Source organism: Engystomops pustulosus, chromosome 3, assembly GCF_040894005.1.
Source record: "Engystomops pustulosus chromosome 3, aEngPut4.maternal, whole genome shotgun sequence".
Lineage (NCBI taxonomy): Eukaryota > Metazoa > Chordata > Amphibia > Anura > Leptodactylidae > Engystomops > Engystomops pustulosus.
This window is the reverse complement of record NC_092413.1, coordinates 23,128,057-23,145,918: the sequence shown is the minus strand read 5'-3', so window position 1 is coordinate 23,145,918 and position 17,862 is coordinate 23,128,057. Positions and strand designations below refer to the sequence as shown.

The window sequence follows — 17,862 nt, the reverse complement described above, 5'->3', positions numbered from 1 at the left end:
GATTCACAGGCTGTTACACTGTCTCGCCCTCCCCCTTTACTCCTGCTCGCCACTCCCCCCCCTCCCTCTCCCTGATGTAACATCGCAGCAGCAAAGGAAGTTTCAACACAGAGATGGAGGGAAAAGTGCTTCTGCACAGTGTAACAGCCTGTGAAGCTACAGCATAGAGGGGCTCTAATAACACACTTCAGGGCCCTGCAGGTTCATTAGCATAATTATAAAAGTTGATTTTAGAAGAAAGGAGGACATGGATACCAAATATAAGAAGATTACCACAGTCACACTGCCTGGATCTATGAGTAAGTATCCCTGGTTTATCATGATGGATATTGATGGTAGATTCCCTTTAAAGGGAGTGTCTAACAAACGTGTTGTATCAAGTTCTGCATTATCCGCAGGCCAATCTGATTGGTCGGGATCTGACTCCTGGGATAGCCCCATTCTGTCTCGGCGATGGAGCGACATATTGAGAATACGTAGTCAAACTTGCTACAACCCCTTTTATTCTGGAAAACCAGGGACCATCACTCCTGTCACCTCTTCATCATGTTTGCAGTTACCGGACATCTCTTTCTTTTTAGCCTTAGAAGACGAGAAGGAGGGGGACTGCAGGATCATCTCCTAGACCCCCCCATGGACCCCTTACCATTGTAGATACAATTCTTGTATCTATTGCCTGTAATACTTGTTTTACAGGTTGTGTCTGGTATCGCAGCTCAGTCCCATTCAAGTCTGTGGAGTTCAGCTGCAATACCAGGCACAACCTTCGCTCTGGTGTGGAGCTGTTTTCCAAAGACGACCTGATTTATGTAGGAATTTTCCGTCACACATAGTGGTGGGCGCTGAGTAATTCTTCTCGGCAGATGATTGATTTTCCTTGGGAGTCTTGCGTCTCCATTTAGCAGCGAAAGACATAGCGACAATTGCACAGGGGCCGGCACGGAAGTGGCAGCGAGCGTCTGAGCACGTCTCCCGTCTGATAATTAGAAATAGGTTAATTTGCAGGGCAGCACATAATAGATCGCGCGGTAATAATTAAATCGGAGCTAATTATCATGTTTTCAGGGCAATACCTATCAAAGGAAAAGTTGTTGGAGGGATAATTGGAGGGAGGCTAATTGATCAATTATATGTTAATTACATTGACCCGCCGTTTTGCGGGCGGCGCTCCCGGGGTAATTGTGTTTGCTGAATACGATCATGAAAGCGAGGTCAGTGTGTGAAGATGAAGAACGCGCTTAATGATTTTGCGTCGCCGCTTGTTTATGAAGGTGAAAGTTTTTTTTCCGGCACATTTGTAAGGCAGAAGTTTGGGCGGTCGGGAAGCGGGCCTACTTAAAGGGGTGAGCCAGGTTTACAGTAAAGGGTCACTTTCTGCAATGATGGTCTACTGTTCTGTTTAATAAAGTTTTGTTGCAAGGATGTCAAGGTCATAGTGCACAGGATGGTCTGGTCTTAAAGGTGTTGTACCAAGTGTAAATGATATCCTCTTTCCAGAGGAGGGGGTGATTACATGGTGATTGGTGGGGGACTGACTGATGGGACCCTCTGTAGTCACCAGAATTGGGGTCCCCTATCCCTTAGATAATGACTGCTGGAAACAGGTGATTCATTTCTTTATACAGCGCACACAGATTACACAGTGCTGCACAGAGCTTGTCATAGCGGTCCCTGTCCCCAATGGGACTCACAATCCAATCAACCTACCAGTATGTTTGGAGTGTGGGAGGAAACCGGAGGACCCGAAGGAAACCCACGCAAACATGGAGAGAAGCTACAAACTCTTTGCAGATGTTGACCTGGGTGGTATTTGAACCCACGAGGCGGTTTGATGTTCCCATAGTGAATGAATTGAGTAACCGGGTGTAGGGGCAACCTGTCGCTCTGTTAAAGGGGTTGTCCAAAGTTTGATTCTGGATATGGGATAATAATCTGATCAGTGGGGAGCCGACACTGATTAGGAGAATGAGGGTCCCGTTCTTAATATATTGGTGTAGCGGTAGGAGGAGAATGGGTCGCGCTGTTTCATTAAAGGAAATTTACCATCAAAATCCATCATGATAAACCAGGGACACTTACTCATAGATCCGGGCACCGTGACTGTGGTCATCTTCTTAAATGTGTTATCCATCACCTCCTTCCTGCTAAAATTAACTTTTACTAATGAGCCAGAAGGGTTTTTTTTTAACCCATCTGTGCTGTAGCTTCACAAGCTGTTACACTGTCTCACCCATCCCTTGCTCCCTCGGCACTTCCCCCTCCAACTGTGTGCTGCTGCTGTGATAACACAGCAGGAAGAGGGAGAGGGAAAGTGCTGGGGTAGCAGAAGGGAGGGTAGACAGTGTAACAGCTTGTGAAGCTTCGAGCACCGAGGGGGTGAGCTTCTGGCTCATTAGCGTAATTTTAAAAGTTGATTTTAGAAGGAAGGAGGTCATGAATAACAAATATAAGAAGATTACCACAGTCACGGTGCCTGGATCTATGAGTAATGTCCCTGGGTTTATCATGATGGATTTTGATGGTAGATCACAGTTGGATCAAATTCATCTGATTCAACCTTAGCGGTCAGTTCTTTTCTTACCTGGCTTATTTAAGATGAGTTGGGGCGTCTATCTTTTCAGATAGAATCTGTGGCCTGAATCCATGGGGGTGAATGGGCGTATATAAAATACCCATGAGGGGGCTGTTTGGGATGGTAAACTAGGGAATATTTTAAAGAACAAAAGACTGTTTTAGTTTTTGCATTTTTAATGCCGCCACTTGAGTTCACTGCTAATGGGCCCACTGAGGCTCTGTCGTCCAGGAGCCTACTAAACCTGGAGCCGACCCTGATTGTAAAGTCACATTCTAATCACTTTCTTCATCTATTACTCTTCCCAGTTGTCAAACGGTTGCTATTGGAAATGGCACAGCCTGCAGGGAAACCGAGAGGTACTTTGCTGATCTCATTCAGAGGAAATTCTTTGCACCGCTCAACGTTGTGTATTGGTAAGTACTTCCAAGTAGATAAGCTGTGACATCATCTATTGTCAGTAGTGATGTAATGATGGGTCAGTGTTATCTATATAGAGGTCATTGTACAGGGAGGGGGAGGAGATAAGCTGTGACATCATCTATTGTCAGTAGTGATGTAATGATGGATCAGTGTTATCTATATAGAGGTCATTGTACAGGGAGGGGGAGGAGATAAGCTGTGACATCATCTATTGTCAGTAGTGATGTAATGATGGGTCAGTGTTATCTATATAGAGGTCATTGTACAGGGAGGGGGAGGAGGAGATAAGCTGTGACATCATCTATTGTCAGTAGTGATGTAATGATGGGTCAGTGTTATCTATTTAGAGGTCATTGTACAGGAGGGGGAGGAGATAAGCTGTGACATCATCTATTGTCAGTAGTGATGTAATGATGGGTCAGTGTTATCTATATAGAGGTCATTGTACAGGCAGAGGGAGGAGATAAGCTGTGACATCATATATTGTCAGTAGTGATGTAATGATGGGTCAGTGTTATCTATATAGAGGTCATTGTACAGGGGGAGGTAGAGATAAGCTGTGACATCATCTATTGTCAGTAGTGATGTAATGATGGGTCAGTGTTATCTATATAGAGGTCATTGTACAGGAGGGGGAGGAGATAAGCTGTGACATCATCTATTGTCAGTAGTGATGTAATGATGGGTCAGTGTTATCTATATAGAGGTCATTGTACAGGGAGGGGAGGAGATAAGCGGTGACATCATCTATTGTCAGTAGTGATGTAATGATGGGTCAGTGTTATCTATATAGAGGACATTGTACAGGGAGGGGGAGGAGATAAGCTGTGACATCATCTATTGTCAGTAGTGATGTAATGATGGGTCAGTGTTATCTATATAGAGGTCATTGTACAGGGAGGGGGGAGGAGATAAGCTGTGACATCATCTATTGTCAGTAGTGATGTAATGATGGGTCAGTGTTATCTATATAGAGGTCATTGTACAGGGAGGGGGAGGAGATAAGCTGTGACATCATCTATTGTCAGTAGTGATGTAATGATGGGTCAGTGTTATCTATATAGAGGTCATTGTACGGGGAGGGGGAGGAGATAAGCTGTGACATCATCTATTGTCAGTAGTGATGTCATTGTACGGGGAGGGGGAGGAGATAAGCTGTGACATCATCTATTGTCAGTAGTGATGTAATGATGGGTCAGTGTTATCTATATAGAGGTAATTGTACAGGGAGGGGGAGGAGATAAGCTGTGACATCATCTATTGTCAGTAGTGATGTAATGATGGGTCAGTGTGTTATCTATATAGAGGTCATTGTACAGGGAGGGGGGAGGAGATAAGCTGTGACATCATCTATTGTCAGTAGTGATGTAATGATGGGTCAGTGTGTTATCTATATAGAGGTCATTGTACAGGGAGGGGGGAGGAGATAAGCTGTGACATCATCTATTGTCAGTAGTGATGTAATGATGGGTCAGTGTTATCTATATATAGGTCATTGTACAGGGAGGAGGAGGAGATGAGCTGTGACATCATCTATTGTCAGTAGTGATGTCATTGTACGGGGAGGGGGAGGAGATGAGCTGTGACATCATCTATTGTTATTAATGATGTAATGATGGGTCAGTGTTATCTATATAGAGGTCATTGTACAGGGAGGGGGGAGGAGATAAGCTGTGACATCATCTATTGTCAGTAGTGATGTAATGATGGGTCAGTGTTATCTATATAGAGGTCATTGTACAGGGAGGGGGAGGAGATAAGCTGTGACATCATCTATTGTCAGTAGTGATGTAATGATGGGTCAGTGTTATCTATATAGAGGTCATTGTACAGGGAGGGGGAGGAGATAAGCTGTGACATCATCTATTGTCAGTAGTGATGTAATGATGGGTCAGTGTTATCTATATAGAGGTCATTGTACAGGGAGGGGGAGGAGATAAGCTGTGACATCATCTATTGTCAGTAGTGATGTAATGATGGGTCAGTGTTATCTATATAGAGGTCATTGTACAGTGAGGGGGAGGAGATAAGCTGTGACATCATCTATTGTCAGTAGTGATGTAATGATGGGTCAGTGTTATCTATATAGAGGTCATTGTACAGGGAGGGGGAGGAGATAAGCTGTGACATCATCTATTGTCAGTAGTGATGTAATGATGGGTCAGTGTGTTATCTATATAGAGGTCATTGTACAGGGAGGGGGAGGAGATAAGCTGTGACATCATCTATTGTCAGTAGTGATGTAATGATGGGTCAGTGTGTTATCTATATAGAGGTCATTGTACAGGGAGGGGGAGGAGATAAGCTGTGACATCATCTATTGTCAGTAGTGATGTAATGATGGGTCAGTGTGTTATCTATATAGAGGTCATTGTACAGGGAGGGGGAGGAGATAAGCTGTGACATCATCTATTGTCAGTAGTGATGTAATGATGGGTCAGTGTTATCTATATAGAGGTCATTGTACAGGGAGGGGGAGGAGATAAGCTGTGACATCATCTATTGTCAGTAGTGATGTAATGATGGGTCAGTGTTATCTATATAGAGGTCATTGTACAGGGAGGGGGAGGAGATAAGCTGTGACATCTATTGTCAGTAGTGATGTAATGATGGGTCAGTGTTATCTATATAGAGGACATTGTACAGGGAGGGGGAGGAGATAAGCTGTGACATCATCTATTGTCAGTAGTGATGTAATGATGGGTCAGTGTTATCTATATAGAGGTCATTGTACAGGGAGGGGGGAGGAGATAAGCTGTGACATCATCTATTGTCAGTAGTAATGTTATTATGTGTTATTTATAGAGTTGTTTTTGTCAAAGATGTAAATCTATCAACAACAGGTTAGCTGTTATCCACATAACTTGCTGATTGGTAGTAGTCTCAGTCACCAGACATACACGGATCCTGAGAACCGAGCTCCGTTGTAGCACCGATGAACAGAGCAGTCGGTCTTGCATGCCCCTGGCTGCTCTATTCCTCTCTATACCGCTCACGTGGTCAGCTGTGTCCATCAGTTGCATAGGCAGAGAATGGGGCAGTAGTGCGCCCGTGGGAACCCCCCACTCCTTTTATTTGCGGTACAACAGACCTCCGTTCTTGTGATCCATGTCGGCCCCACCACTGAGACCTCCACCAATCACCGTGTCACCCCCTTATCCTGTGGATAGGGGATAACTTGTTGTCACTGGACAGCCCCTTTAAAGGGGGTTTCCCACATAACAAGTGAGGCCCTATCCAACTTGCTGATCGTGGGGGTCTCGGCAGACAACCCTTTAGTGAATATTGTGGCTTCCAGGATATGAGTCACTTTACATATCCAGAAAGTGGAGCAGAACTATTACTAGATGTATATTGGTAAATTACCCCCCCCCCCCCCCCAGAGATCGCGTTAACGCCTCTACAAGCGTCTATGCAGAGGCTGATTTACTCTCCAAAAAAACCACCAAGCGTATAAATACGCTTGGTGATGTAATTGTGAAAGAGCTATCTGGCTCTCGGCAGTAGTGATGTGCAGCTGCCGTCTGCTAGAGTGTAAGGACAGAGCGGACAGCGGAGCTCAGACACAGAGCAGTCACGTGCACATGGACCCACTACAGGAGCTCAGGCCACGCCCCCCTCAGCACGGAGCAGTCACGTGCACACTGCCCCACTACAGGAGCTCAGGCCACGCCCCCCTCAGCACGGAGCAGTCACGTGCACACTGCCCCACTACAGGAGCTCAGGCCACGCCCCCCTCAGCACGGAGCAGTCACGTGCACACTGCCCCACTACAGGAGCTCAGGCCACGCCCCCCTCAGCACGGAGCAGTCACGTGCACACTGCCCCACTACAGGAGCTCAGGCCACGCCCCCCTCAGCACGGAGCAGTCACGTGCACACTGACCCACTACAGGAGCTCAGGCCACGCCCCCCTCAGCACGGAGCAGTCACCGTCTTCTCCCAGCTGCTCTGTGTCCAGGGTCACTAGCACATAGGTAGCAGCAGGGGAATCACATTACACTGAGGGGCGGGGCAAGGCACAGGCAGGAGGACAGGACATGTGACCATTAATGGGGGTCTCAGCTCCTCCTCCCCTCCTGACCCGTCTCTCTAGTTCTAATAGATACAGCTGCACATGCGCACTAGCAGACTCTCAGCAGTCTGAGAGAAAGGAGAGTGGAGGCGTTTGATTCCAAAGGTCTTTGTTGTCATTTGTGGTGGTGGGGGTCCTGTGCCTGCTGTGGGTGGGGGTCCTGTGCCTGCTGTGGGTGGGGGTCCTGTGCCTGCTTTGGGTGGGGGTCCTGTGCCTGCTTTGGGTGGGGGTCCTGTGCCTACTTTGGGTAGGGGTCCTGTGCCTGCTTTGGGTGGGGGTCCTGTGCCTACTTTGGGTAGGGGTCCTGTGCCTGCTTTGGGTGGGGGTACTGTGCCTACTTTGGGTAGGGGTCCTGTGCCTGCTTTGGGTGGGGGTCCTGTGCCTGCTTTGGGTGGGGGTCCTGTGCCTGCTTTGGGTGGGGGTCCTGTGCCTGCTTTGGGTAGGGGTCCTGTGCCTGCTTTGGGTAGGGGTCCTGTGCCTGCTGTGGGTGGGGGTCCTGTGCCTGCTGTGGGTGGGGGTCCTGTGCCTGCTGTGGGTGGGGGTCCTGTGCCTGCTGTGGGTGGGGGTCCTGTGCCTGCTTTGGGTGGGGGTCCTGTGTCCCCAGTGGTGGTCCTGTGCCTGCTGTGGTGGTCTCGCAGGTTTGTGTGACTGACCTATTCTCAGGGAGTTCAATTGATTAATACTGATTACCTGAGCCTGATATAAGATGTATTCAATAAAGTACAAAATAGTTATGATTGGGGTTCTATGCATGGGTGGACTGCATGGGACACCGGAGGTGACAGTGATCTTACAATGGTTACAGGAGCTTACTATCTATGAGGAGGAGGACACAGGAGGTGACAGTGCTTGTACAATGGCCACAAGAGCTTACAATCTATGAGGAGGGGACACAGGAGGTGACAGTGCTTGTACAATGGTCACAGGAGCTTACAATCTATAAGGAGGAGGGCCACTGGCGGTGACAATGCTAATACAATTGTCACAGGAGCTTACAATCTATGAGGAGGAGGACAAAGGAGGTGACAGTGCTTGTACAATGGCCACAAGAGCTTACAATCTATGAGGAGGAGGACACAGGAGGTGACAGTGCTTGTACAATAGTCACAAGAGCTTACAATCTATGAGGAGGAGGGGACACAGGAGATGACAGTGCTTGTACAATGGTCACAAGAGCTTACAATCTATGAGGAGGATGGGACACAGGAGATGACAGTGCTTGTACAATGGCCATAAGAGCTTACAGTCTATGAGGAGGAGGACACAGGAGGTGACAGTGCTTGTACAATAGTCACAAGAGCTTACAATCTATGAGGAGGAGAGGACACAGGAGATGACAGTGCTTGTACAATGGCCACAAGAGCTTACAATCTATGAGGAGGGGACACAGGAGGTGACAGTGCTTGTACAATGGCCACAAGAGCTTACAATCTATGAGGAGGAGGACTCAGGAGATGACAGTGCTTGTACAATGGTCCCCAGAGCTTACAATCTATGAGGAGGAGGACACAGGAGATGACAGTGCTTGTACAATGATCCAGGCATTTCAAGTAAGGTATAAAATAAATAAATAACCCAAAGACCCTAAGGCTGTGTTCACTTTAGTGAAAAATAAACAGTGTAAAAAAAGTGTTATGCCCTCAACACCCCAAAAAATTAAATAAATTTAGAGGTGGCAGCCCCAGCCTGCTCAGTGTGGGGAGGTAGGGGGTTTGGGACTGCTATTAACAATGTATACGACTAGGAGTTATATATTTGAATTACTGAAAATTCCATATTCTTCCTTGACTAAAAATACTCCTCAAAAATGGTGAGAGGAGTATTATTACCCTTCTGGAAAAATGTTAGTGCGACCTCTGCCCCCCACCCCCACCCCCAAACACACATTACAAAACACACGAGGTAAAGTGGCCGATCCCTTTAATGTTATCAGCGGATTTGAACAATATGAGATTATTCCCCATGATTATTCTGGCTGTGTAGATGTAAATGTCTGCGCTCTCCGCGTTGCCCCTCGCCCGCGCTCTCCGCGTTGCCCCTCGCCCGCGCTCTCCGCGTTGCCCCTCGCCCGCGCTCTCCGCGTTGCCCCTCGCCCGCGCTCTCCGCGTTGCCCCTCGCTCTCCGCGTTGCCCCTCGCCCTCCGCGTTGCCCCTCGCCCTCCGCGTTGCCCCTCGCCCTCCGCGTTGCCCCTCGCCCTCCGCGTTGCCCCTCGCCCTCCGCGTTGCCCCTCGCCCTCCGCGTTGCCCCTCGCCCTCCGCGTTGCCCCTCGCCCTCCGCGTTGCCCCTCGCCCTCCGCGTTGCCCCTCGCCCTCCGCGTTGCCCCTCGCCCTCCGCGTTGCCCCTCGCCCTCCGCGTTGCCCCTCGCCCTCCGCGTTGCCCCTCGCCCTCCGCGTTGCCCCTCGCCCTCCGCGTTGCCCCTCGCCCGCGCTCTCCGCGTTGCCCCTCGCCCGCGCTCTCCGCGTTGCCCCTCGCCCGCGCTCTCCTCGTTGCCCCTCGCCCGCGCTCTCCTCACTGGATCCTTATAGAAAGTGACTTGCTCCACGGCTGCAGAAAGTTTTGTCAGACTTATTTCCCCCCCCGTTTCCGAAGACGTCTTCTCACCTGAATCCCTCCTGACACAACCTGTTTCCTCATCTTGTCAATACGCAAAGTGGAAGGAGGGCGAAGCAGCCACAGGTAGCTGTCACCTTTAGGCCCGAGAAGGTGTCAAAGTGGCTTTCCTCTCCTGCGTTCGGCGTGTGAGGACGCTCATTTCTCCTCAGGACGAATGCGCTGAGGTAACGGGCTATGGCAGCGTCTTGATGTAACAGGTTGTGAGGTTTGCTCTTTTCAGACGTGCAGCCTCAGCGCAGGGCCGTGCGCGGCTGTGACATGAGCGCACCCTGCCTGCCTCCTAGCATCACACGTGAAGATAAGACTCCCTGACACCTGCCATTTGAACCTTTTTCCTACCGAAAAATGTCATCGTTTTCCCGACAAGCTAACGACAGATATCTGATTGTTGTCTTCTAGCAGGATGTTCTCGGGGGCATGTGCTTCATAGATGAATAGACAGACTCGGCGTGTCGTGTTACTGGACATGGCCGCCCCCCACATCCGAGGCAACATACCTGCCGCACCACCAGCTTCACTTGTAACCTTGGTGTCTGCAGATTTGGGCTCTCCAGCGGATGTCGGCTTCACCTGTCACACGACACAGAGCGTCAGCCTATATTAACCCTGGCAGATATACAGAGGGTGACAGGTGGCAAGTGCGTTCAGCGCTCACCTATAAGCTAGCAGGGTGTTTTTTATCTCGATTTTTGCAAGAGATGATAAACTTTTTTGATTATATTTTGTTATTAGGATAAGTTCACACTACCGTCAGAATTCCTGTTATTTATCCCAATTAAAAAAAGGGAAAAATAAGGATAAAATAAGCTGAACATAACGGAAGACATGTCAGCTACTGTACATTTTTAACATAATGACATATCATCGTCTATATCTCATGTCTATTATATCTGTCCCTTTCCTGGTCATATCTATCTTCTAAAAATATCTTTCTTATCTATATATTTATCATCAAGAGTGTATACTAACACCCCCAGCTGTTCCTGCCACACACTAACATCTATCTATCTATCTATCTATCTATCTATCTATCTATCTATCTATCTATCTATCTATCTATCTATCTCTGTCTACCTATATTTCCTACATTATCTATCTATCTACCAGACAAGAGTGTATACGAACCCACCCGGCTGTTCCTGTCACACACAACCCATGCTAACATCTACATTTCTATCAATCTATTTATTTGACTGTCTATCTCTCTCTCTGTCACTGTCATACCTATTTCACTCTTACCTATAATTTATCATCTATATGTGTTTTATATTATCTATCTATCTTAAAGAAAAAAACAACACTACAAAAATACTTAATCCTGGGTGCAAGGCAACGGAGTATGGTGATCCCTCATGTGAATAGAGCCTATCCCCCAGCCTATCGTCCCGCCTATCCCACAGCCTTTCCTTCAGCCTATCCTCCAGCCTATCCCGTAGCTTTTCCTCCAGCCTATCCCCAAGTCTATCCTCTAGCCTATCCTCCCGCCTAACCTGCAGTCTATCCTCCAGCCTATTCTCCCCCAGCCTATCCCACAGCCTTTCCTTCCGCCTATCCTCCAGCCTATCCCGTAGCTTTTCCTCCAGCCTATCCCCAAGTCTATCCTCTAGCCTATCCTCCTGCCTAACCTGCAGCCTTTCCTTCAGCCTATCCTCCATCCTATCCTTCCCCCTATCCCGCAGCTTTTTCTCCAGCCTATCCCCAAGCCTATCCTCCAGCCTTTCTCCCGCAGCCTTTCCTCCAGCCTATCCTCCCGCCTAACCTGCAGTCTATCCGCCAGCCTATTCTCCCGCAGCCTTTCCTCCCGCCTATCCTCCAGCCTATTCTCCCGCAGCCTTTCCTCCAGCCTATCCTCCAGCCTAACCTGCAGTCTATCCTCCAGCCTATTCTCCCGCAGCCTTTCCTCCAGCCTATCCTCCCGCCTAACCTGCAGTCTATCCTCCAGCCTATCCTCCAGCAGCCTTTCCTCCAGCCTATCCTCCAGCCTATCCAGTTATCAGTATCCAATCATAGCTGACTGTGCAGGGACACATCCATTTAAAGGGATTTTTGCTAAATATAGAAAACCTCCATGCAGCTGTGGTGAGAGAAAACGACAACACATATTACCTCGGCACCAACTCCCGCTTCCTGTGTCGCTCCTGGACACTTCTGGTTTTGAGTCTGCGCCTGACTTGCAGGTTTGGTCACGGGGGAGGAGGAGGGTAGTGGTGGGTTTGTAGCGGGATCCACTTAGTCCTATGGACTAAGGGACAACTCTGAAAGTGCAGTCCCTTGGAAATAATTTCCGTGGAGTCCACTCTTAGGATGGAGAAGGTCCCGTGACCCTCTGGAACTTCTGGTAGGGTTAAGGACCAAAACTTGAATCCCCGGAGTGACTGTAGAACCGGCACCTAGGGGTTTGCCATATTCATACGTATTCTCATATTCATGGAAAACCCCTTTAACTAAGAGAACATCCAATTGTTGATAGATTCCTACACTTCTTGGAGGAATAACAGGGGAACAACACAACTAAACTACTGGAAAATATGATCTAGAATACAAGTATTTACTGAAACTGAGAACCCAATCCTCGTCTCCCGGCCTGGCAGAGCCTTTTCCTGAAATAGAAAACCCCTGTCGTGTCGAAACCTTTATTTTTTTTCTTTCCTAATTTCGTTTTTTTACTCCTAATGGTTACCCCATCACCGTATGGGATGGCAATGCTTTACCTAATGCCTTGCCCCCTGCCTATCATGGGTCACCCTTCGTCAGATCATGACATTTCCCTCCACAGGCCTGTCACCATGAATACCATCAGCAAGACAGGTCACTGCCTCCCGCAGTATCAGGTCACTTATCTCCCGCTGCTATCAGCCTCTCAGTGGTTTTACTGCGGCGCGTTGTATCATCTCCATAAATTGGATCTTGGTGATTTCCCCATCTGCAGCTTTTACCATGAAATAGAATACCCCTTTAAATTTTAGGATTTTCCCTTTCTTGTGATCATCTTAGCAATCTCCAGTGGTTATTCTGCCCCTTCTTTCCTGTATGCGGGGGAGATGCTCGGAAATACTATTGATACCACTGCAGGAACATTTCCAATGAGATGGTTGTCAGAGTTGTCCGAGAAAAGTTCTGTTCACCTTTTGCATTATGGAGTCACTCGATGGACAATGATTTTGCCCACAGGGGTTTAATAAGGGGCCAGTCCTTTGCGATCCTAGTGCTCCATGTTTACCATGAGATGAGACAGGATCTGTATCAAGATCTCCCGATTTTCTGTGTTTTTGCAAGAAATCTGCAGCTGTCATTGCAGAGTTGTGGCGCACTGGCAGCAAGTTTTATAGGAAATCTACCATCAAAATCCATCCTGATAAACCAGGGGACACTTACTCATAGATCCAGGCACCGTGACTGTGGTAATCTTCTTATATTTGTTATTCATGGCCTCCTTCCTTCCAAAAACAACTTTTAAAATGATGCTAATGAGCAACAAAGGCTCTGGGGATGTTATCAAAGACCCTTTATGCTGCAGCTTCACAGGCTGTTACACTGTCTTTTTTTTTTGTAAGCACTCCCCCATGCACACAGTGGGAGGGGGTAAGTGCTTCTGTACAGTTAAACAAACTGTGAAGTTTCGAAAAGTAAAGAAAGATCGCGGCACTCGCCGATCAAAATATCTCCTTTTTTCATCACAGGGTAAAATAGGTCCGACATGGTAGCCAAATCAGGGAAGAGATAGGAGCAGGGGATTAGATAAGGCGACAGACGTTTCGCAGCGTTCAGCGCTTTCTCTAGCCTTCACAAACTGATGTTGCAGCATGGAGGGGCTCTAGGGCTGTTAAGTTAATTAGCTTAATTTTAAAAGTTGATTTTAGAAGCAAGATGGTTATGGATAACACATATAAGAAGATTACCACAGTCACGGTGCCTGGATCTATGAGTAATGTCCCTGGTTTATCATGATGGATTTTGATAATAGATTTCCATTAAAGGCACTGGGGCTCATTTACTAATGGGCCGAATCGCTGGGTTTCCCGAATATTACTGTTTTGCGCCATTTGTCCCTGAATTGCCCCGGGTTTTTGGCGGATGGAAATCGGGGGCGTGGCCGTTGGAAAACCCGACAGATTCTGAAAATTGTGTCGCAAGATCAGCACTTACATGCACCCAAGATAGGTTGGTGAACTCCGGCGGACCTCAGCGCAGCAGCGACACCTGGTGGACATCAGGCGCACGGACCTTAGTGAATCCCGGCAGACCCGAATCCTCGTCGGAGAACGCGCCGCTGGATCGTGACTGGACCGGGTAACTAAATGTGCCCCATTGTGTCATTGCTTTTTTCCCCTCAATAAAACAGTATAACAGTCTTGAATCTCTTTCTATATAACTCTGAGATAACTTTATATCCAATGTCCCAGTTCTGTTTCCCTCAAGAAAATTTGTTAATAAAAATTATGCTAATTAGTCCAAAGTGTCTTTGGGGTGGGGGGTTACCAGAGCTCCTCAGGACCCCAACTCCAGAACCTTCTCTACAGCCACCTCCTCTTCTGAAACTTCATTCATCCTTCTACGTCACTTTGCTTCCTCCTGAGATCTCGTACATAGGAGAAGCAATGACACTTTCCCTTTAAAATCACATTTCTGTATTTTGCTGATTCTCCTTTACTGTACAACTAGCCAGTTTATTCTCATGTTGTCCTCTTGTGTGCTAGCAAGTGACAATTACTTGTTCAGGGTGGAGCAGGTCTGTCACCACAAGCAGGTGAAATACCAGATAGTAAATCACTGTCTTGTGTAGTATTTGCCGTTCTGGTGTCATTCTGGTGAGCGGCCACATGGTGGTGCTGGTGCTACACTTTATTTTTCTCCAGTAGAGATGCAGCAGTAATGTATGGACTCTGTATATCAGATTATACATCACACTGTATACAGGCAGTCCCCTACTTAAGAACACCCAATTTACAGGCGACCCCTAGTTACAAACGGACCTCTGGATATTGGTAATTTACGGTTCTTTAGCCTTGGGCTACAATAATCAGCTGTAACAGTTATCACCGGTGTCTGTAATGAAGCTTTAGTGTTAATCCTGGTTCTTATGACAACCCAACTTTCTAAAATCCAATTGTCGCAGAGACCAAAAAAATTTTGACTGGGGCTACAATTATAAAGTATACGGTTCGGACTTACATACAAATTCAACTGAATAACAAACCTGCATAACCTATCCTGTACGTAACCCGGGGACTGCCTGTATAAGATTATACATCAGACTGTATATAAGACTATACATCAGACTGTATATAAACTGTACATCAAACTATACATGAGATGGTAAATCAGGCTATATATAATATAGTACATTAGACTATGTATATGACAGTACATAAGACTAAATATAAACTATACATCAAACTATATATAAGACTATACATCAGACTATATATAAGACTACATCAGACTATATATAAGACTATACATCAGACTATATATGACTGTACTTCAAATTTTATATAAGACAGTACATCAGACAATATATAAACTATACATCAGACTATATATAAGACTGTACAATACACTATATATAAGACTATGCTGTACATCAGGCTATTATATATATGACAGTACATCCGACTATATATTAGACTATACATCAGACCATATATACGAAAGTCCGACTATATACATGAGACTATCCTCCATAGAGAGCATTCAGGACAGGACACACTATATAGAGACACTTAGATTTACATTATTAGTTTGTTTCTTCCTCTTTGCTTTTGCATTAAAAAAAAATATGTACAGAATTTTATACAAATTATCAAATTTACAGATATTTATAAAATCTTACATTTTGCTAAATTGTTTTGTCAACATCTAAATTATAGTTAAATAAAAAAAAAAATAATAAAAGGTGGGACATCCCCTTTAAGGATTATTAGGGGTCATTAGGACGGGTCACATATTCTCATGTGTCCGATTTAGCGTTTACTTCCTGTGAAATAACAGTTTTGAGGAAGTTTTTGTTATGAACGCGATGTTGTGCTGTCCCTCTGTTATTCCTCTGGGAAATAACAGAGGGACTTGATAACTGGGTGTTTGATACTGTCCCATCAGTGATCACATTGACAAATATTTTAGGGACATGTCACCACTGGTATTCTACCTTGTTTGTTGAAAACATTTTAAATAATAATAAAGCTTTATTTGTATCGCACCATCCGATTCCACAGATTATGGGGGACAAATAATAATATTAATAATAAGCTTTATTTATATAGCGCCATCATATTCCGTAGCGCTTTACAGATTATTGGGGACAAATAAAATCTAACATTGCAGAGTACAGGCGGTCCCCGGGATACGTACAAGATAGGTTCTGTAGGTTTGTTCTTAAGTTGAATTTGTATGTAAGTCGGAACTGTACATTTTATAATTGTAGCCCCAGCCAAAAAATTTTTGGTCTCTGTGTCTTTTGGATTTTAAAAATGTTGGGTTGTCATAAGAACCAGGAATAACACTAAAGCTTCATTACAGACATCTGTGATAACTGTTACAGCTGCTCATTGTAGCCTAAGGGTGGTGACACACGTGGCGTTTTTAGGCCGTTTTTAGTTTTCCGATCCGAAAACGCACTACTAAAAACGGCCTAAAAACGCCACGCGTGTCACCACCCTAAGGCTAAAGAACAGTAAATTCCCAACATCCAGAGGTCCCTTTGTAACTAGGGGACGTCTGTAAGTCGGGTGTTCTTAAGTAGGGGACCGCCTGTAATAACATCAGATGAAACAATAGATAAAACATATTCAAACAAAAAAATTTATGAATTCATTCCCAGGAGGAATTAAAGAGGAATCGTTATAATTATTGTTATTTATTGTGTTTATTACATGTATTAAATCATATGCATTATGTACATAGATTTATCAAATGTATGTTGTTTCGAATTTTTTTTTTAATTTACTTTGATTTTTTTTTTTTATGGCCTGTATAAATAAAAGCACTTTCTCCATAGAGATGGATGAACCTGAATTGTATGTACATACCTGATGAGTGTGAATTCCTGTGTATTATGGAGCGGCTTCTGGATGTCTGTATGATGTGTGTAGCCAGATTTTACCATCCAGTGAGAGACAGCTGCCGCCCCCTGCTGGCCAGATGTACTTTCACAGGTCCAGGACAAGAGCATTATAAGTGACACGACGTCCAGCAATGGCTTGATCCATCCTAATGCACCTTTCTACATTATTATTTCTAGCATCACTAATGAAGCGGGAGCATCCATCTACAGTGTAAGCCCAGAAGCTGCCAAGGAGATGCCAGATCTAGACCCCAATCTACGAAGCGCAGGTAACATTGCTTCCCGAATGGTAGAACTAAGGCTGTAATTAGAGATACATTGACACAGTGAAGTCATGTTTAAATCTATACTATGTATGTTCAGCTCCTCCTGCTCTATAACATGCTGCATGCAATATGTACAATCTTTTCAGCTGCTCTATAACATACTACCTGCAGATATGATACTATAGATAAGATTCTTAACTCCTCCTGCTCATTAACATTCTGCCTGCAGATAGGACACTATGTATGTTCAGCTCATCTCCTCCTGCTCTAGAACATGCCGCCTGCAGATAGGACACTCTGTGCAAGCTGCTTAGCTCCTCCTGCTCTATAACATGCTGCCTACAGATAGGAGACTATGTACAAGCTGCTTAGCTCCTCCTGCTCTATAACATGCTGCCTACAGATAGGAGACTATGTACAAGCTGCTTAGCTCCTCCTGCTCTATAACATGCTGCCTGCAGATAGGACACTATGTTTAATATACACAGTAGTCTACAGCTTAATACAGATTGCAGCCAGAGGAGCAGAACCTCATTCAAGTGATTGGAGCTGATTTGAGCAGTACCCAGCTTAGCCACTATAAAATGCATGGCAGTGTGTTTGGTATGAAGTGAAGAGACTGTATATAAACCAGAAGTGCTTAACATAAATAACATTTTTTTTTAATTATTTCTAGTTAAAAATATACACATTTTGTTCACTTAAAGGGAATTTGTTGCCAAAATAATAAGTATTGTTATATGTATTGCTATATACTGTGTATTGAATTTAGGATTTTTGTGCAATTTTACGTTTTCATTTTCTTGGGAAGTATTGCAAATTATAGAAAACTTTTGTTATATAAAGAGCTG

At 45.6% G+C, this 17,862-nt stretch overlaps 1 protein-coding gene across 5 annotated transcripts in view; it reads left to right on the top strand.

Annotated features, from left to right (window-relative positions):
* The window catches only part of SRBD1 (S1 RNA binding domain 1), a 106,157-nt gene that overhangs the window by 29,113 nt on the left and 59,182 nt on the right, over nucleotides 1-17,862 (top strand). For all 5 annotated transcript variants that reach the window (XM_072140286.1, XM_072140287.1, XM_072140290.1 and 2 more), the window contains exons 15-16: nucleotides 2,881-2,988; nucleotides 16,923-17,014. In XM_072140286.1, the coding sequence (XP_071996387.1) occupies nucleotides 2,881-2,988; nucleotides 16,923-17,014 (200 nt within the window). The remainder of the gene's footprint in view (nucleotides 1-2,880; nucleotides 2,989-16,922; nucleotides 17,015-17,862) is intronic.